This window comes from Rhea pennata, unplaced genomic scaffold (genome assembly GCF_028389875.1).
Source record: "Rhea pennata isolate bPtePen1 unplaced genomic scaffold, bPtePen1.pri scaffold_195, whole genome shotgun sequence".
Lineage (NCBI taxonomy): Eukaryota > Metazoa > Chordata > Aves > Rheiformes > Rheidae > Rhea > Rhea pennata.
This window is the reverse complement of record NW_026907663.1, coordinates 4,225-20,669: the sequence shown is the minus strand read 5'-3', so window position 1 is coordinate 20,669 and position 16,445 is coordinate 4,225. Positions and strand designations below refer to the sequence as shown.

The 16,445-nt window shown below is 64.7% G+C and overlaps 2 protein-coding genes and 1 long non-coding RNA gene across 5 annotated transcripts; all 3 read left to right on the top strand.

Annotated features, from left to right (window-relative positions):
• The first annotated feature begins 449 nt into the window (after window positions 1–449).
• On the top strand, window positions 450–1,704 carry BAX (BCL2 associated X, apoptosis regulator). Its single transcript, XM_062601027.1, has 6 exons — window positions 450–573; window positions 727–775; window positions 845–1,006; window positions 1,077–1,212; window positions 1,282–1,386; window positions 1,562–1,704. The coding sequence occupies exons 1-6, from the start codon at window positions 465–467 to the stop codon at window positions 1,661–1,663; spliced, it is 663 nt and encodes a 220-aa protein (XP_062457011.1). The 5' UTR covers window positions 450–464; the 3' UTR covers window positions 1,664–1,704.
• Window positions 1,705–1,731: 27 nt separating this feature from the next.
• Window positions 1,732–5,921, top strand: LOC134154278 (ferritin, higher subunit-like). 3 transcript variants are annotated; one of them, XM_062601030.1, is made up of 5 exons: window positions 1,732–2,629; window positions 3,873–4,059; window positions 4,436–4,582; window positions 5,289–5,414; window positions 5,694–5,921. In XM_062601030.1, exons 2-5 carry the CDS (start codon window positions 3,958–3,960, stop codon window positions 5,868–5,870), a joined length of 552 nt encoding a protein of 183 aa, XP_062457014.1. In that variant the 5' UTR covers window positions 1,732–2,629; window positions 3,873–3,957; the 3' UTR covers window positions 5,871–5,921. The 3 variants fall into 3 exon arrangements, with proteins under 3 accessions (XP_062457014.1, XP_062457013.1, XP_062457012.1); XM_062601029.1 differs by having other exon boundaries at window positions 3,807–4,059; XM_062601028.1 differs by lacking the exon at window positions 1,732–2,629 and having other exon boundaries at window positions 2,942–4,059.
• Window positions 5,922–8,294: 2,373 nt separating this feature from the next.
• Window positions 8,295–10,851, top strand: LOC134154280 (uncharacterized). The gene is made up of 4 exons (XR_009961356.1): window positions 8,295–8,574; window positions 9,002–9,304; window positions 9,595–9,674; window positions 10,489–10,851. It is a non-coding gene; the product is annotated as an uncharacterized LOC134154280 (long non-coding RNA).
• Window positions 10,852–16,445: the final 5,594 nt, after the last annotated feature.

The window sequence follows — 16,445 nt, the reverse complement described above, 5'->3', positions numbered from 1 at the left end:
GACTGGGTCGAGTTGGGTCAGGTCGCTTCAGGGTCAGTTCAGTTCGGGGTTGGGGTCGGTTCGAGTTGGGTCGGGTCGGTTCGGGCTGGGTCGGGTCGCGTCGGGGTCGGGTCGGGGTCGCGTCGGGGTCAGTTCGGGTCGAGGTCGGGTCGCGCTCTGCCCCCAGCACGGTGCCGACCCGAGACGCCGCTTGCAGCTGCCGCGGGGGGGGGGGGGGGGAGGGGGGCGGGGCTTGCGGCGGGGGCGGGGCTCTGCGCGCGCCGCGCCCGGCGGGGTGGAGCCCACGCCCACGGCGCCGGCCTTACGTCACTCTCTGGGCTTTGTCACGTGTCTGCGCTCGCGCACCATATCGCGTCCCCCCCCAACAACCGCCGCTCGGCCACGTGACCCGGTGGGCGGAGCCCGCCGCCGCGCTGCCGGAGTCACGTGACGCCGGCGCCCGGGACCACGTGGTGTGGGCAGCGATGGCGGCGGCGGCGGCGGCGCAGCGGGGCGGCGGCGGCGGCGGCAGCGGCAGCGGCAGCGGTGGAGGCGGCAGCAGCGAGCTGGAGCCGCCGCCGGCGGGGGGAGGCGGTGAGTGGGGCGGGGGCCGCGGCGGGGCCCGCGCTCGCGGCGGCCCTGCCCCGGCGGGGCCCTGGGCGGCTCCGGGGGCGCCGGGCCGGGCCGGGCCGGGCCGGGCGCGTCCCCCCCCCCCCCCCCCCAAGCCGCCGCCGCCGCTCTCCGCAGGGGCCTCGTCGGAGCAGATCCTGCGCACGGGGGTGATCCTGCTGCGGGGGTGAGTGCGGGCCGCGCCGGGCCGCGCCGCCGGGGCCGCCGGGGCCGCCGCTCATCCCTCCGCCGCCAGGTTCATCCGCGACCGGGTGCAGCGCTGCGGGGACGCGCAGGCCGTGGCGCTCGGCCAGGCGGAGCTCGGCGGCCCGCAGCCCTGCAGCGCTGAGACCAAGCGCCTCGGCGAGTGTCTGCGCCGCATCGGCGACGAGCTGGACAGCAACGCAGAGCTGCAGAGGTGGGGGGCCCGGGGGGAGCAGCGGGGTCGGGGGGGCCCGGGGGGTCCGCCTGGCTCACCCCCCCCACAGGATGATCGAGCAGGTGGGCTGCCACCCGCCCAAGGAGGTTTTCTTCCGTGTGGCCGCCGAGATGTTTGCCGACCGCACCTTCAACTGGGGCCGCGTCGTCGCCCTCTTCTACTTTGCCTGCAAACTTGTGCTCAAGGTGGGCCCCCCCGCACCCCCCCGGCCCCGCTGCCCCCTCTGTCTCCCCTCACCTTGCCCACCCCCCCAGGCGCTGTGCACCAAGGTCCCCGAGCTGGTGCGCACCATCCTCAGCTGGACCATGGAGTACTTCCGTGACCACGTCCTGGCCTGGATCCAAGCGCAGGGAGGATGGGTGAGACACAGGGGAGGCCCTGTGCTGCCCCCCGGGGGGGGGGGTCAGATCCCTCCCCCGTGCCCCCCCCCTGCACCCAGACGAGCCCCGTGTGGGAAGGCAGGGTCAGGCCCAGAGTGGCGCTCGGCCGCTCCGGCCGGGGGGTGGGCTCTGGCTGACCCGCCTGCCCCCCCAGGAAGGACTCCTCTCCTACTTCGGCACGCCAACCTGGCAGACCATCACCATCTTCGCTGCCGGTGTCCTCACGGCCTCGCTCACCATCTGGAAGATGTCGTAGAGCCGGGCGGGGGCTGCAGCCCCCGCCCCCCCCCCCCCCAGACTGGCCCTGCCGGCAGGGATGATGCTGCCCCCCCCCCCCCCCCCCCCGCCAGCCCTGTGGGGCTCTGTGCCTTCGAGGGGGGGTGTCCTTTTAACGAACTGGACTTTGTTAGGACTCGCCCCTCTTGGGGGCTGAGCTCGGCCCATTTTCCCTCCCCTCGGACAAACTGGCTGGGGCTGCAAATGGCGTCGCCTGGGACCCCCAGATCTGCCTTGGGTGCTGGGGTCCCCCCGGCGGGGGCCCTGAGCCCCCTGGCCCTGTGGGATGGGTGGGGGCTGCAGGGTGGGTGTTTATTAGGGGGTTGCGATCTCCCCAGTGCTGGCTCCCTGGGGGGCACCTGAGTCGGACCCCCCCTTTCCCCCCTGCTTGGGGGGCCAGCCCTGCTTTGCAAGCAGTGTCGCTATAGAGCTGCCCAGCGCTGGGGGCAGCGACCCCCCCAGACACTTCGGGGGTGACGTCATGCAGTGGTGATGTCATGCCCCCCCCACCAGGGGAGCCCAGGTGTGCTGTGCCCCCCCCTTTTTTCTTTCTTTTGTAACTTGTTTTGTATCTGGTGTCTGGAAATAAAGGGGAACCGGGAACCGGGCCGAGCCGTGTGTCGGGTGTCTCCGGCTGTGGGACCCCCCCCCAGTCCCTGCAGCACCCCCTGCGTGGACCCCAGGGTGCCGGATGTGGGGGGAGGGGGGGCGGCAGCAGGCCCTGTGGGGGGGGTGGGGAAGGGGGAGCAGGACAGGCTACTTTCGCTTTCGTTTCATTTCCGGCTTTGGGGAGCGGGGCGGGGAAGGAGCCCGGATACTCGATCTGCCCTCGGTTGAGGGGGTGTGGGGGGGGTCCCTGCTTGGCCCCCCTCCCTCCCCCTTTGTGTCCCCCCAGGAGACGAGACCATCTCTGGCATCATGCGGGTTGGAGCTGCTTGCTGCGGGGGTGAGTGTGGATCCTGCCCCCCGCCCCGGAGCTGGGACCCCGAGTGGGTCAGGTGCAACCTGAGCATCCCAAAAGTGCCCCCCCGGCGGGGGGGGGGGGGGGGCCTGCCCGGCCCAGGCCGAGGTCCCAGCGCAGCTTTTCCACCAGGGCTGCGTCCTTGTCACCTTCTGCTTCACCTTCCATGTCCCGCTGTACTTGTGCCTGGACGCCGGGGTGGGGGGTGGGGGTGCTGCCATGGGGGGACCAGCATGGGGCACAGTGCTGGGGGGTTCATGGTGCTGGGGGGGCACTCCTGGGGGGCTCTGCCATGGGGGGCTCCTGTGGAGGGAGGTCTGCCATGGCGGGTCACAGTGTTGGGGGGGGGCTCTGCCCTGGAGGGGTGCCCCCCATGGGGGGCCTGGTGCCGGGGGGTTCCCCACACTCCTGCCGTCTCCCTGCAGGCTCCATCCTCAGCTGCAGCCCCCGGAGCAGGGTCCCCCCTGCCCCAGCTCCCTCCCCCCGCCACCGGCAGCCACCCAACTCAGCAGCTTTCCCTGGCCAAGTTCCTCTTTCCTGGTGCAAAAGCTGATTCAGCCCCCCCCCCCCCCCACTCCCACCAGGTCATTAACTCTGTGCTGGGGTTAACGAGTGCCCCCCCCCGGCCAAGCCAGTCCCTGTGCTCCTCGGTTCCCCCAGCCCTGGCTGCTGCTTTTGCCTGGTCCAACCTGGGCCGAGCCGTTTGCGCGGCCAGGCTGGGGCAGAACCCGCAACCCCCCACCCGCACCCAGACTGAGGTGCCTACGCCCCCCCCAGGGCTGGGGGAACCGACATGACTCCCCCTGCCCACGCAGTTGGGGCAGCACCAGCCCCCCGGGGTTGGGTAGAGCCTGCAGCCTGCCAGGGTGGCACTGCCTGCCCCCCCCCCCCCCCCCCGGGGGGAGGCAGAGCCCATGTCAGGGCTGGGCCGAGACACCCCGCCCCCCCCCCCCCCCCGCCGGGACGTGGCTGCACTGGGACACCCCAGGCCCCCCGCCAGACCATGACCCCCCCCCTCCCCCCCCAAGCCTGGCCCAGGGGAACCAGCCCCCCCCCCCCCCCCCGGGCTCCCAGTCACGCTGCTGTGGCCGCGTGATGAACGGGGGCAAAGGACAAGGGACGAGGGCGCCCGGACGCCTGGGCCCCTTTTCCCCGCCCCCAGGTAGCGGCAGCGCATAAAGAGGCCGCCGAGCTCTGTGCCGGCCGAGCCGCGTTCTCGCTTCAACAGTGCTTGAACGGAACCGGCCTGCTGCGACCCCGCGGAGCCCGCCGGTGCTGCCACTGGTGCCGCCGCCAGTGCCGGTGCCGCCGCCATGGAGTCCCGGGTGCGCCAGAACTACCACCGCGACTGCGAGGCCGCTGTCAACCGCGTGGCCAACCTGGAGCTGCACGCTGCCTACGTGTGCCTGAGCATGGTGAGGGCCCCGGTGTCGGGACACCCCCAACCCCTTGCGCGGGGCCCCGGTGTCCGGGACTCCCCCCCCCCCCCCCCCCCGCCCAGGGCCCCGACGTCTGGGACCCCCCCTGCCTGGGGCCCCAGCTGCTTAGTTCAGGCCACCCTCCGCCCTGCCCCGCTCCAGGGCAGTTCCAGTGGGTGCTGGCTGCTGCGAGGACAAGAGTGGGGCAGGGGAGGCGTGTGGGGCAGGGAGGGCGGCTCTGGGGCGATGTGGGGCTGGAGGCGCTGCAGGCTTGAGAGGGGTCGTGGGGGAGATGCGGGACACGGAACGGTCCTGGGGCGGATGTGGGTCCGGGGGGATGCGGGGGGTCCCACCCTGATCCCCGGCACCGCAGGCGCTCTACCTGGAGCGGGACGACGTGGCGCTGCCTCGCGTCGCCTGGCTGCTGCGGGCGCGGGCGCACCAGGAGCGGGAGCGAGCTGAGGAGCTGCTGCGCCTGCAGGCACGCCGGGGCGGGCGGGCGCTGCTGCCCGACGTGCAGGTGGGCGCCGGGGGGCCGGGGCGGGCGGGCGCCGCTGCCCGACGTGCAGGTGGGCGCCGGGGGGCCGGGGCGGGCGGGCGGGCGCCGCTGCCCGACGTGCAGGTGGGCGCCGGGGGGCCGGGGCGGGCGGGCGCTGCTGCCCGACGTGCAGGTGGGCGCCGGGGGGCCGGGGCGGGCGGGTGGGCGCCGCTGCCCGACGTGCAGGCGGGCGCCGGGGGGCCGGGGCGGGCGGGTGGGCGCCGCTGCCCGACGTGCAGGCGGGCGCCGGGGGGGCCGGGGCGGGCGGGTGGGCGCCGCTGCCCGACGTGCAGGCGGGCGCCGGGGGGCCGGGGCGGGCGGGCGGGCGCCGCTGCCCGACGTGCAGGCGGGCGCCGGGGGGCCGGGGCGGGCGGGCGGGCGCCGCTGCCCGACGTGCAGGCGGGCGCCGGGGGGCCGGGGCGGGCGGGCGGGCGGGCGCCGCTGCCCGACGTGCAGGCGGGCGCCGGGGGGGCCGGGGCGGGCGGGCGGGCGCCGCTGCCCGACGTGCAGGCGGGGGCCGGGGCGGGCGGGCGGGCGGATGCTGCTGCCCGACGTGCAGGTGGGCGCCGGGGGGGTTGGGACGGGTGGGGGCCGCTGCACAATGTGCAGGGGGGAGGCAAGGGGGCTGCGCAGGGGCGAGCGGGGGTGGCGGAGGGCGCTGGCCCCCCGACGCCTCCCGCCACCGCAGAAGCCGCCGCGCGATGCCTGGGGCTCGGCACTGGAGCTGCTCGAGGCGGCTCTGCAGCTGCAGAGGTCGGTGAACCAGGCGCTGCTGGAGCTGCACGGCCTGGCCACTGCCAAGGGCGACCCACACGTGAGTCATCTGGCCCCCGGGGGCCCGGCCTGCCATGGAGCTCGCCTGGGGCAGCTGCTTGCCCCCACCCCCCAGTGCCCCCCCATCCCTGTCCCCCGCTGCCCCTGTCCCTAGTGTCCCCTCCTTGTCTCCTGTCCCCTCACTCTTCTCCTTTCCCTCCCCGATGCCCTATCCTCTACTGCCCCCCTGTACTCCAGACACCCCAGTGCCCCCCGCTGCCCCCTCGCCACCCCCCCGCCCTCCTCATAACCTGCTGAGCACCGGCGCTGCCTCCCACAGCTCTGTGACCTCCTGGAGCGCCGCTACCTGCGCGAGCAGGTTGAGGCCATCAAGATGCTGGGCGACCACGTCACCACCCTGCGGCACCTGGCAGCCGGTGCTGGGGGGCCGGCGGGGGATCCGCTGGCACTCGGCGAGTACCTCTTCGACCGCCTGAGCCTGGCGGAGCGCAGCTGAGCACGGCCCCGTGCCCCAGCCCCCCCCAATAAAGGTGCTGCGCTGCCTCTCGCCTGCCCTCCGCCTCCTGCTGCTGCACCCGCACCGGGGGGGGAACCGGGGGGCAGCGGCGCCAGGGCTCTTGCTGCCCTGGGGTGGGGGGGCCGGGGCGGGGGTTGGGGCGTGATGGACCAGCCCCAACAGTGACTCAGCACCAGGCTTGGGGGGGGGTCGTGACTCAGCACTCCTCAACCCTGACGCAGCAACATCACAGCTGCGGGGGGCGTGGGGGGGCGTGGGGGGGCGCCCGCCCGCCCCGGCAGGCGACTCTGGGTGCCTGGCGGTCCTGGGGAGGGAGGGGAGGGGGGGTCTGAGCCCCGCCAGACCTGCGGCGCCGTTTACAGCCCCCCCCCGGCTCCTCGGAACCGCGGCGCCTGCGCGATGCAGAAGCACCGGGCCGGGACCCGCGCCCAGCCCTTCGGCAGAGAGCGCATGCGCGCTGCCGGGGCCGCCCCGCCCCTTGGCTTTCGGCAACGACCCGCCCCTTGGCGTCGGCGCACGCGCGGTGCTCGGGCCGCCCCGCCCCTTGGCGTCGGCGCACGCGCGGTGCCGGGGCCGCCCCGCCCCTTGTCGTCGGCGCACGCGCGGTGCCGGGGCCGCCCCGCCCCTTGTCGTCGGCGCACGCGCGGAGCCGGGGCCGCCCCGCCCCTTGGCGTCGGCGCACGCGCGGTGCCGGGTCGCCCCGCCCCTTGGCGTCGGCGCACGCGCGGTGCTCGGGCCGCCCCGCCCCTTGGCGTCGGCGCACGCGCGGTGCCGGGGCCGCCCCGCCCCTTGGCGTCGGCGCACGCGCGGTGCTCGGGCCGCCCCGCCCCTTGGCGTCGGCGCACGCGCGGTGCCGGGGCCGCCCCGCCCCTTGGCGTCGGCGCACGCGCGGTGCCGGGGCCGCCCCGCCCCTTGGCGTCGGCGCACGCGCGGTGCCCGGGCCGCCCCGCCCCTTGGCGTCGGCGCACGCGCGGTGCTCGGGCCGCCCCGCCCCTTGGCGTCGGCGCACGCGCGGTGCTCGGGCCGCCCCGCCCCTTGGCGTCGGCGCACGCGCGGTGCCGGGGCCGCCCCGCCCCTTGGCGTCGGCGCACGCGCGGTGCCGGGGCCGCCCCGCCCCTTGGCGTCGGCGCACGCGCGGAGCCGGGGCCGCCCCGCCCCTTGGCGTCGGCGCACGCGCGGTGCCGGGGCCGCCCCGCCCCTTGGCGTCGGCGCACGCGCGGTGCTCGGGCCGCCCCGCCCCTTGGCGTCGGCGCACGCGCGGTGCCCGGGCCGCCCCGCCCCTTGGCGTCGGCGCAGGCGCGGAGCCGGGGCCGCCCCGCCCCTTGGCGTCGGCGCACGCGCGGTGCTCGGGCCGCCCCGCCCCTTGGCGTCGGCGCACGCGCGGTGCCGGGGCCGCCCCGCCCCTTGGCGTCGGCGCACGCGCGGTGCTCGGGCCGCCCCGCCCCTTGGCGTCGGCGCACGCGCGGTGCCGGGGCCGCCCCGCCCCTTGGCGTCGGCGCACGCGCGGTGCCGGGGCCGCCCCGCCCCTTGGCGTCGGCGCACGCGCGGTGCCGGGGCCGCCCCGCCCCTTGGCGTCGGCGCACGCGCGGTGCTCGGGCCGCCCCGCCCCTTGGCGTCGGCGCACGCGCGGTGCCGGGGCCGCCCCGCCCCTTGGCGTCGGCGCACGCGCGGTGCTCGGGCCGCCCCGCCCCTTGGCGTCGGCGCACGCGCGGTGCCGGGGCCGCCCCGCCCCTTGGCGTCGGCGCACGCGCGGTGCTCGGGCCGCCCCGCCCCTTGGCGTCGGCGCACGCGCGGTGCCGGGGCCGCCCCGCCCCTTGGCGTCGGCGCAGGCGCGGAGCCGGGGCCGCCCCGCCCCTTGGCGTCGGCGCACGCGCGGTGCTCGGGCCGCCCCGCCCCTTGGCGTCGGCGCACGCGCGGTGCCGGGGCCGCCCCGCCCCTTGGCGTCGGCGCAGGCGCGGAGCCGGGGCCGCCCCGCCCCTTGGCGTCGGCGCACGCGCGGTGCCGGGGCCGCCCCGCCCCTTGGCGTCGGCGCACGCGCGGTGCCGGGGCCGCCCCGCCCCTTGGCGTCGGCGCACGCGCGGTGCCGGGGCCGCCCCGCCCCTTGGCGTCGGCGCACGCGCGGTGCCGGGGCCGCCCCGCCCCTTGGCGTCGGCGCACGCGCGGTGCTCGGGCCGCCCCGCCCCTTGGCGTCGGCGCACGCGCGGTGCTCGGGCCGCCCCGCCCCTTGGCGTCGGCGCACGCGCCGTGCCGGGGCCGCCCCGCCCCTTGGCGTCGGCGCACGCGCGGTGCTCGGGCCGCCCCGCCCCTTGGCGTCGGCGCACGCGCGGTGCCGGGGCCGCCCCGCCCCTTGGCGTCGGCGCACGCGCGGTGCCGGGGCCGCCCCGCCCCTTGGCGTCGGCGCACGCGCGGTGCTCGGGGCGTCATGGCGGCGGCCGGCGCTGACTGCGCTGCGGCTTCGGTGCGTGGAGCGCGTCCCTGGGCGGCGACGGGATCGCGGACGAGTCGCGAGGATGCTTCAGAGCAGCGAAGGCCGCCGCCGGAGCGCGGGGCGATGAGAGCCGGGCCCTGCGGACAGAGCTAGAAAAGAGGCGGCCCAGGCGTCGTGTGAAGGTTTGACGGAGATTAGCGATCGACAGAAACACTTGAGGCAGAATAAAAGTACCGTGTGGCGGAAGATGCGTAGGTAAGCGTCAGGGGATGGTTTTGGCTGCCTAATAGCGAAACTGCATTTAATTTTTCCCCAAAGTTTGCCGTGCCATGCATGATGGGAAGTGATGTATTAGGGCCTTTCCTTTAACGGAAATAAACAGATTGAACGTGGTAAAGAGAAAAAGACCGTGCATAAATTTAACAGCTTCTCATTTCAAACAAAATGCAAAATGTATCTGTTTGTTATAGATGTGGAATGAGTGACAGCAAATGCTGATAAGTAACAGAGACGATCAGTAAATAGATTTTTGTGAATAATAACTAATGAACTGGATCAAACATGGACATAAACCTGCAATTTAGTGACTCCTGATATGACTAGAAAATAGAGAAGGATGCATTCTGGCCTGGGTAGCTAAGGTAACTATTGATAACAGATGTTTGTTAATTCTGTCTCCCAGCAGCAGTGCTGAGGACTAAGTAACCCATTGCTGGCCTGCGGATATCGGTTTGAGGAAGCAGCTGAGTACAGAACGAGTCTGGGAGGATTTTCAAACAAGACAGGAAAAAGCAAAGTGTGGATGAAGTAGCTGCCACCGGTACTGAGCCTGTTGAGGGCTGAGAGCATTTGGGGTTGAGCATCTGAAAGGTGCTAATGCGCAAGGAATACTAAAATACTGCAACTGAACACAAGGTTCTTCCCCAGCGCAGGCCTTTGTGTGCACCGTGGCCCTTGCAGATGTCTGGGAGCCGCAGGGAAGCAGGTACGCAGGCCCACACGCGGAGTTTGGGCACAGCAGGGCGCAGAGTGCTGCATGCTCGGCAGGGGAGTGGGGCTCAAGCTTGGCGAGGGCTGTTCTGGGCTGTCTGGATCCATTCGATTCCACTCCCTGTCCAGCTCTCCGTCCTTCTCTTTGTGATGGCTGCTGTGACATCCTTGGGATGATACGGAGCCAGAGAGGGTGGCTGAGGCAGCACAGAGGGTCAGTGATAATTCTGGAAACACGTACAGGCCTGGGACTAGGGAGTAGTAACTGTTCCGGTCTCTTCGCAGGTGCAGAAGCATCGCCTGGCAGTCAAAGGAGCGTTGTCACAGCTAGGAGCTCTGCAGAGATCTGCGGCTGGCCACGGAGGGTGAGCTCTGACTTGCGGCGTGGACACGGCTAAGTCCTTAGGCTGCAGGACTGTATGTGAGCAGGGCTGGGAGGTGGAAGGTGGTTTTGCTGTAGATGTTTACTGGTTGTGGATGTTTGGCTGTGGAGCCGAGAGGAGCAAAAATATTAATGGTCTGTAACAGAAAAGATTTTACGTTCAGTGGTAGCGCAGCTTAGTGCAGTCCGGTGGCATGATTCTTGCACGTGCTTACATTTGAATGGTGGCTAAAATCAAACCTATAAACAGCATGATTAAGATGATTCTGGTATGTGTCTTCTGGTTTTGCTGCACTTCTAAATGAAGGGGAAACTTCTTAAGCTGTGGGCAAAACTCCTTGACTTCTTTTTACTGTTTTCATGCTCGTGGGTGCTTTGGTGTTTCTTACTTAAAGCTCAGGGTTTGGAGTTTTTCACTTAAGGTTTATTGTTTAGTTTGTTATTGAGGGTCTCTCACACAGGGGTTATGATTTATTACTTTATTTTGTGGGGGATCAGTATTTATCAGAGTTTGCTCATTTAGCAATCAGGGTGCAGGATTTAAAATCTAACCTCATCCATAAACTTTAAAGCCTCAGCAACCCTTTGGGTTCCAAGATTTGCAGTTTGTCATTTAGAGTTCAGGGCTTAAGGCTTACTGATAAATGAAAAGGGGTAAATCCTTAGATGATAAAGTGTAAGCCCTGAAGTCTAAGCAGCCTAAGGCTGCAAACCCTCCTTTGGTGTTTGTAACCCTCCCCTGTACCTAGCATTCAGCTTTGTGCACTAACCTGAGGTCTCGGTTTCATGTGCTGCAGACACATCGCACCGAGACTGGCGATGCAACAGGCGAGCTGAGAGCTGTGCGAGTGTCCTGCAGGGCTCTACTCGGGGGCAGAGCGGAAGCGCAGGCAGGCGAGCTCAGGCGTTGTCCCCTCTGATTCTCAGAGCTGAATCCTATCCCTGAAGGAAAAAGCAAAAGGAGTAGGCCATCGGCTACGCAGATACCTGCTGCGGCGGGAGCTGACGCTTCCCCGACAGATGGACGGACGCTGGCGTGGCGATGACTCTTCAGGTGTCACAGGGTAAGGGGAAGCGCGCTGGTGCCAAGCTCTGTGGCAAAATCACTCCCAGGTGGTGTTTCTGCACAGTCAAACAATAAACAGTTGCTTTGTTCTTTGCCCTCGTGTCTGTGGTTCTGGACATCCCTTTGCCTGAACTGAACGTGATGCCCAGGGGAGGAGGTTACACGTTGCGCCTGGGGCTGGGAGCTGATCCCCAAGTTGCTTGTACTTTGGAGTGGCCGCGGTTCACAAGGAACTGAGTGCTGTGGGGAATTGCCCTTGCACTGCCTGGGCTCTTGGGGGTGATTCCCACCATGGTGGGGGCAGCCAGGGCCCCTCCAGGGCTGCGTGAGGTGCCCAGAGTGTCACGGATTTGCTTTCGGCACTCTGCAACATCCCTTGTGAGTCTAGGGCCGGGGTCTGTCTGCCTGGAGCTGGGAGACAGAGTTTCCATGGGGTGGGGGGAGCCTGCAGGCACTGTCCTGACAGCTGCATCGAGCCTTATGGCCGCGTTGGTGTGCGCTGAGGCCCTTTGTATTTTTGTTTGCCCCAGAGCTCTGTGTTTGTCCTCAGGACCCCTCAGTTCGTATTTTGTGTTGTCCCCAGGCCACCCGTGTGCCTTTTGATGTGCCCTGGGGCCCTTTGCAGCGTGCCACAATGTTCTCTGTTTAGCATTCTCCTCTGTCCCAGGGTGTTCTGAGTGCCCCAGGGCTCTCCTGTCTCTCCTGTTGCCTTTTGCTGCCCCCAGAGTTGCTCCCTTTGCTCTTTCATTGTTTGTTTTGTAAAAAAAAAAAAAAAAAAACTTTTGTTGCACCCACAGCTCCTGATTTGTTACCTTGTCCCCTGAATGCCCCCTTTTGCTCCCTGTGCACCCCAGGGCTCTGCCTTGAGCTTTCAGGAAGCTGCTCTCAAGAGTGCGGCTGCCTCTGCTGTCCTGGCAGTCCCAGCTGTCCCTGACGGGCTGCAGCTGTGGGCCCTGGGGCTGGGATAAGTCCCAAGTGGGGCCTGTTGGGTTGATTGCGAGGGCAGGAAGTGGGCACATGCTGGGACTAGGGTCTGCATTTGGGGGAAAGCTCATGCTGGAGTCAGTCCAGCACAACGGAGCTGCTGCCAAGCACTGCCCGCTGGAACCGGAACAGCAACTGCACCTCAGAGGAGGTGAATGGCGCTGGGGAGGATCTGGGCTGCGGGTCCGGCACGTGCTGGGGGTCTTGGCGAATGGGAGTGTCCTGGGCAACCTGGCACACCAGAGGTGCACTGGACTGGGCAGAAGTGCACCAGGGCCGGGGGTGGCCTTCTATCGGGGCAGTGGGGGCTGAGGACCTGGTGGGGAAGAGCAGCGCACCAGGGCCGTGGGGCGGGGGAGGAAGGCGGTGCGCTGGGGCTGGAGGGGTGAAAATGAAGGGGTTGCGCCGGGGCTGCGGTGGGGTTTAGTGCGCGGTCGGATTAGCGTGGGGGAGTCCGGGGTCAGATCGGGACCGTGTCGGGGAGGGGCAGGAGGGATCCCGGGGGAGGCCCTAGGGAGGGACGGGCAGGGCAGGGCAGCGTCGGAGCCGCCGCGGGGCTGCTGGCGGGGGGCCCCGGGCCGCTGCTGGGGATGGCGGGGCCGCGGTCCCGGCTGTGCGGCGGTTTCCGGGTCCGGGGCGGGGGGGGGGGGGGGGGGGGGGGGAACAGAACGGAATCGCCGCAGGGTCAAACCTCACCGAGCACCGCCGCTCCGCGGCATGCCGGGAGCAGTAGTCTTCCGGCACCGGGCTTCCGGGAGGCCATGTTGGTTTGCGCGGCATGCCGGGAGCAGTGGTCTTCCGGCACCGGGCTTCCGGGAGGCCATGTTGGTTTGCGCGGCATGCCGGGAGCAGTAGTCTTCCGGCACCGGGCTTCCGGGAGGCCATGTTGGTTTGCGCGGCATGCCGGGAGCAGTAGTCTTCCGGCACCGGGCTTCCGGGAGGCCATGTTGGTTTGCGCGGCATGCCGGGAGCAGTAGTCTTCCGGCACCGGGCTTCCGGGAGGCCATGTTGGTTTGCGCGGCATGCCGGGAGCAGTGGTCTTCCGGCACCGGGCTTCCGGGAGGCCATGTTGGTTTGCGCGGCATGCCGGGAGCAGTAGTCTTCCGGCACCGGGCTTCCGGGAGGCCATGTTGGTTTGCGCGGCATGCCGGGAGCAGTAGTCTTCCGGCACCGGGCTTCCGGGAGGCCATGTTGGTTTGCGCGGCATGCCGGGAGCAGTGGTCTTCCGGCACCGGGCTTCCGGGAGGCCATTTTAGTCTGCCACGCATGCTGCGAGTTGTAGTCTTCTTGTTGGAACTCTGCTGTGGAAACTCTGCAAGTAACTAACGAGACTTAAAGACAAGGGAGAGAGGATATCGTAAAGCAGTAATGCGAAAAACTAGTTTCAGCCAAATAACCTCAAGGAAACAACAACACTTAAGAATGTGAGGAGTCAGCAAAACAAAAAACAGCAGAATAACCCAGAGCAACCTATAAGTTTGTTAAGACTTATTAACATGTTAAATTATACTCCCCTAAATCAATAATGAGATGCTAATTAGATGATATGATAATGATGATACTGCCTTCTTCTCCACTTCTTATGCTAATTAACAGGAATGTTAAAAGTGGAACCATGGAGTGAATACATGATGTGATGAAATTGTAACCAATAGAAAAATTTGTATAAAACTCCCCCATAAATAAAGAATGAGAAAAGGAGGAGATGCGCTAGCTCTGTGAATCTACCGCTTAGCACCCATCTCTGCACAGAAGTGAAGTAAACAAACACCTCAACCCTCTGTGTCTATTGGTCGCTTGCACACCGAGTAACACAACCCAATTCTGGGACAACATTCCCATGCTGGGCTTCTGGGAGATCATCTTGCACCTCTGGAGTGTAATAAATTGTAAGTATTTGTTCATTGTTTAAAAGGAGGAATAAGCCGGTGGAGGGGGAGGAGGAGGTTTTACAACAACCAGGATTGAGACATGGTGTTAGGCAAATAAACTATGGTTAGCACAAAAAGCTTATATGACCCCTTGTGGAACCGGTGTCGGGGCCTTAGCTATCTTGCAGGACTATAAAGAGCTGAAGTAAGCAACAAGCTGCTCAGAGGTCACCAAGAAGGAATTCCTTTGAAGGCAAAAGGATAAAGAAGAAAAGATAAGCAGGCGCCTGTAATCGCTCACAGGACAGCATCCCAAAGGGAGTCAACACAACAGATAAGCAAACACCTGCGATCACTCACAAGGAGACAAGCCAAAATGAAGAGACGGAGGACCCCTCGGTAGTGCGGTTCCCACATCCCGCGAGGGACTGGGCCACGAAAAGGGGGAAGCGGGGTGTGTGTGTGTCTGTGTGTGTGTGTGTGTGAAGGTACTCCGGAAGATGGGACAGAAGAAAAGTAAGCCTTCTGGTCCCATGGGGGGGGGGAGTTCGTAGCGGAGGCTTACCTCCCATTCCCCCGGATAGCCCACTAGGATTGATGATTAAATATTGGGATGATTCCCCTTCTAGGCAGGGAAAAAGTAAAGTTAAGATGATCCATTATTGTATTGAAGTCTGGGGCAACAAACCTATAAAAGGAGAAAGTGTTTTCTGGCCCCTTCTGGTTCATTTGAGGACTGGATATGCCAGGCCCTAAATAGTTACATAAATTCAAAGGAGCCCTTCAGCTTAGAAGAGAGCGAGTATGCACACCTCTGGATAAACCCGGAGATGAGAACCCTTTTATACCCATTAAAAGAAAAAGGAGGGCGGGGGAAAAAAGAAGCGAGAATTGGAGATCCCAGTATCGCCACCCCCTTATATGCCTCCTCCTATACCTACGGCCCCTTCTCTTCCCGGGCCGACCGAACTTCCGTCCTCGGGGGAGTCGGATGGCGAGGCTAACCCTAGTCCCCAGGGACCAGTGACTAGGAGTCAGACCAGAGCACAGGGGTTAAGTCTCGAGGGAGGACTATATCCACTGCGGGAAATAGCTATGGGAGGACCCCAACTGGGGACGGGATATGTAAGCGTCCCCATTAATTCCGGGGACGTGAGAGATTTTAAGAAGGAAATGGGAAGCTTGAAAGAGAAGAAGGGAAAGATGGTCAGGGACAAAGAAATGTGATCTGTTTTTATTGTAATAAAAAGGGTCATATTAAGAGGGAAGGTCGACAGAAAAGAGGATGAGAAGATGTTCAAGGATGAGTAGGGGTGTCAGGGGCTCGATTTGCTGGGGACCCGAGAAAAAAAAAAAGAAAGAAAAAACGAGCCCTTGATAAAATTAAAAGTGGGTCCCCAGCGCGAGGAAATGGAATTCCTCACAGACACAGGGGCTGAAAGATCTACGGTCCAAACCTTACCTTTAGGGTGTAAGGCCTCGGCAGAAAGGGTACAAGTAATTGGGGCAAAAGGAGAACCATTTGGGGTCCCTGTTATAAAAGAAGTATTAATCGAATCAGGTTCCAAGATAGGTGTGGGACCTTTACTTTTGGTACCCGAAGCTGAGTATAACCTGTTAGGTAGAGATTTGATAATAGAATTAGGCATAAGTTTAGAAGGATAGATAATAGGCTACAAATTAAATTGTGTCCTCTCCGAATAGAGGATGAACAAAGCATAAACCCGGAAGTTTGGTACACTCCAGACAGTGTGGGTAAATTGAATATTAAACCTTTATGGTAACTATAACCAACCCGGGTGTACCAACGAGAATTAAGCAATATCCCCTGTCCGAAGAGGGCAGGCGGGGATTAAAACCTGAAATTCGGAGGTTACTACAACAGGGGCTATTGGAACCTTGAATGTCCCCTTTTAATACCCCAATATTACCAGTAAGGAAAAAGGATGGCAAATATAGATTGGTGCATGATTTGAGGGAAATCAATAAGAGAACTGTGACTAGGTTCCCAGTAGTAGTGAATCCACATACTCTATTAAATCAGTTACACCCGGATGATCAATGGTATAGTGTGATAGATTTGAAGGATGCGTTTTGGGCATGTCCTTTGGATGAGAGCAGCAGGGATTATTTTGCCTTTGAATGGGAGGACCCGGATACCCATAGAAAACAGCAACTACGATGGACTGTCCTCCCTCAAGGATTTACCGAATCCCCAAATTTATTCGGACAGGCCCTAGAACAGATTCTGCAGGACTATAATAAAGTGCCGGGAGTGACGTTAGTACAGTATGTGGATGACCTGTTGATAGCAGGAAAGGATGAAGAAGTGGTAAGGCAGGCTAGCGTCCAGTTGTTAAATTTTCTTAGCCTGCAAGGGTTGAAAGTTTCAAAATCAAAGTTGCAGTTTGTAGAGAAGGAGGTAAGATATCTGGGCCATCGATTAAGTGGGGGGACTAAGAGACTGGATGCGGAGAGAATTAGTGGTATCCTGGCTCTGAAGGCCCCAACGAGAAAGAGGCAAGTATGGCAACTGTTAGGATTAACTGGGTATTGTCGGCAGTGGATAGAGGATTATAGCGGAAAGGTCAAATTCCTCTACAATAAATTAAATAAAGATGGATTACCTAAGTAGACAGAAGAAGATGAAGAGCATTTAGAAAAATTAAAAGAGGAACTAATGCATCCCCCAGTATTAAGCTTTCCTGATTTAAGAAAGCCATTCTTTTTATTCATAAACAGCACTGAGGGTACTGCCTATGGAGTACTTGCCCAAGAATGGGCGGGAAGTAAAAAGCCAGTTGCCTATTTATCCAAATTACTGGACCCGGTT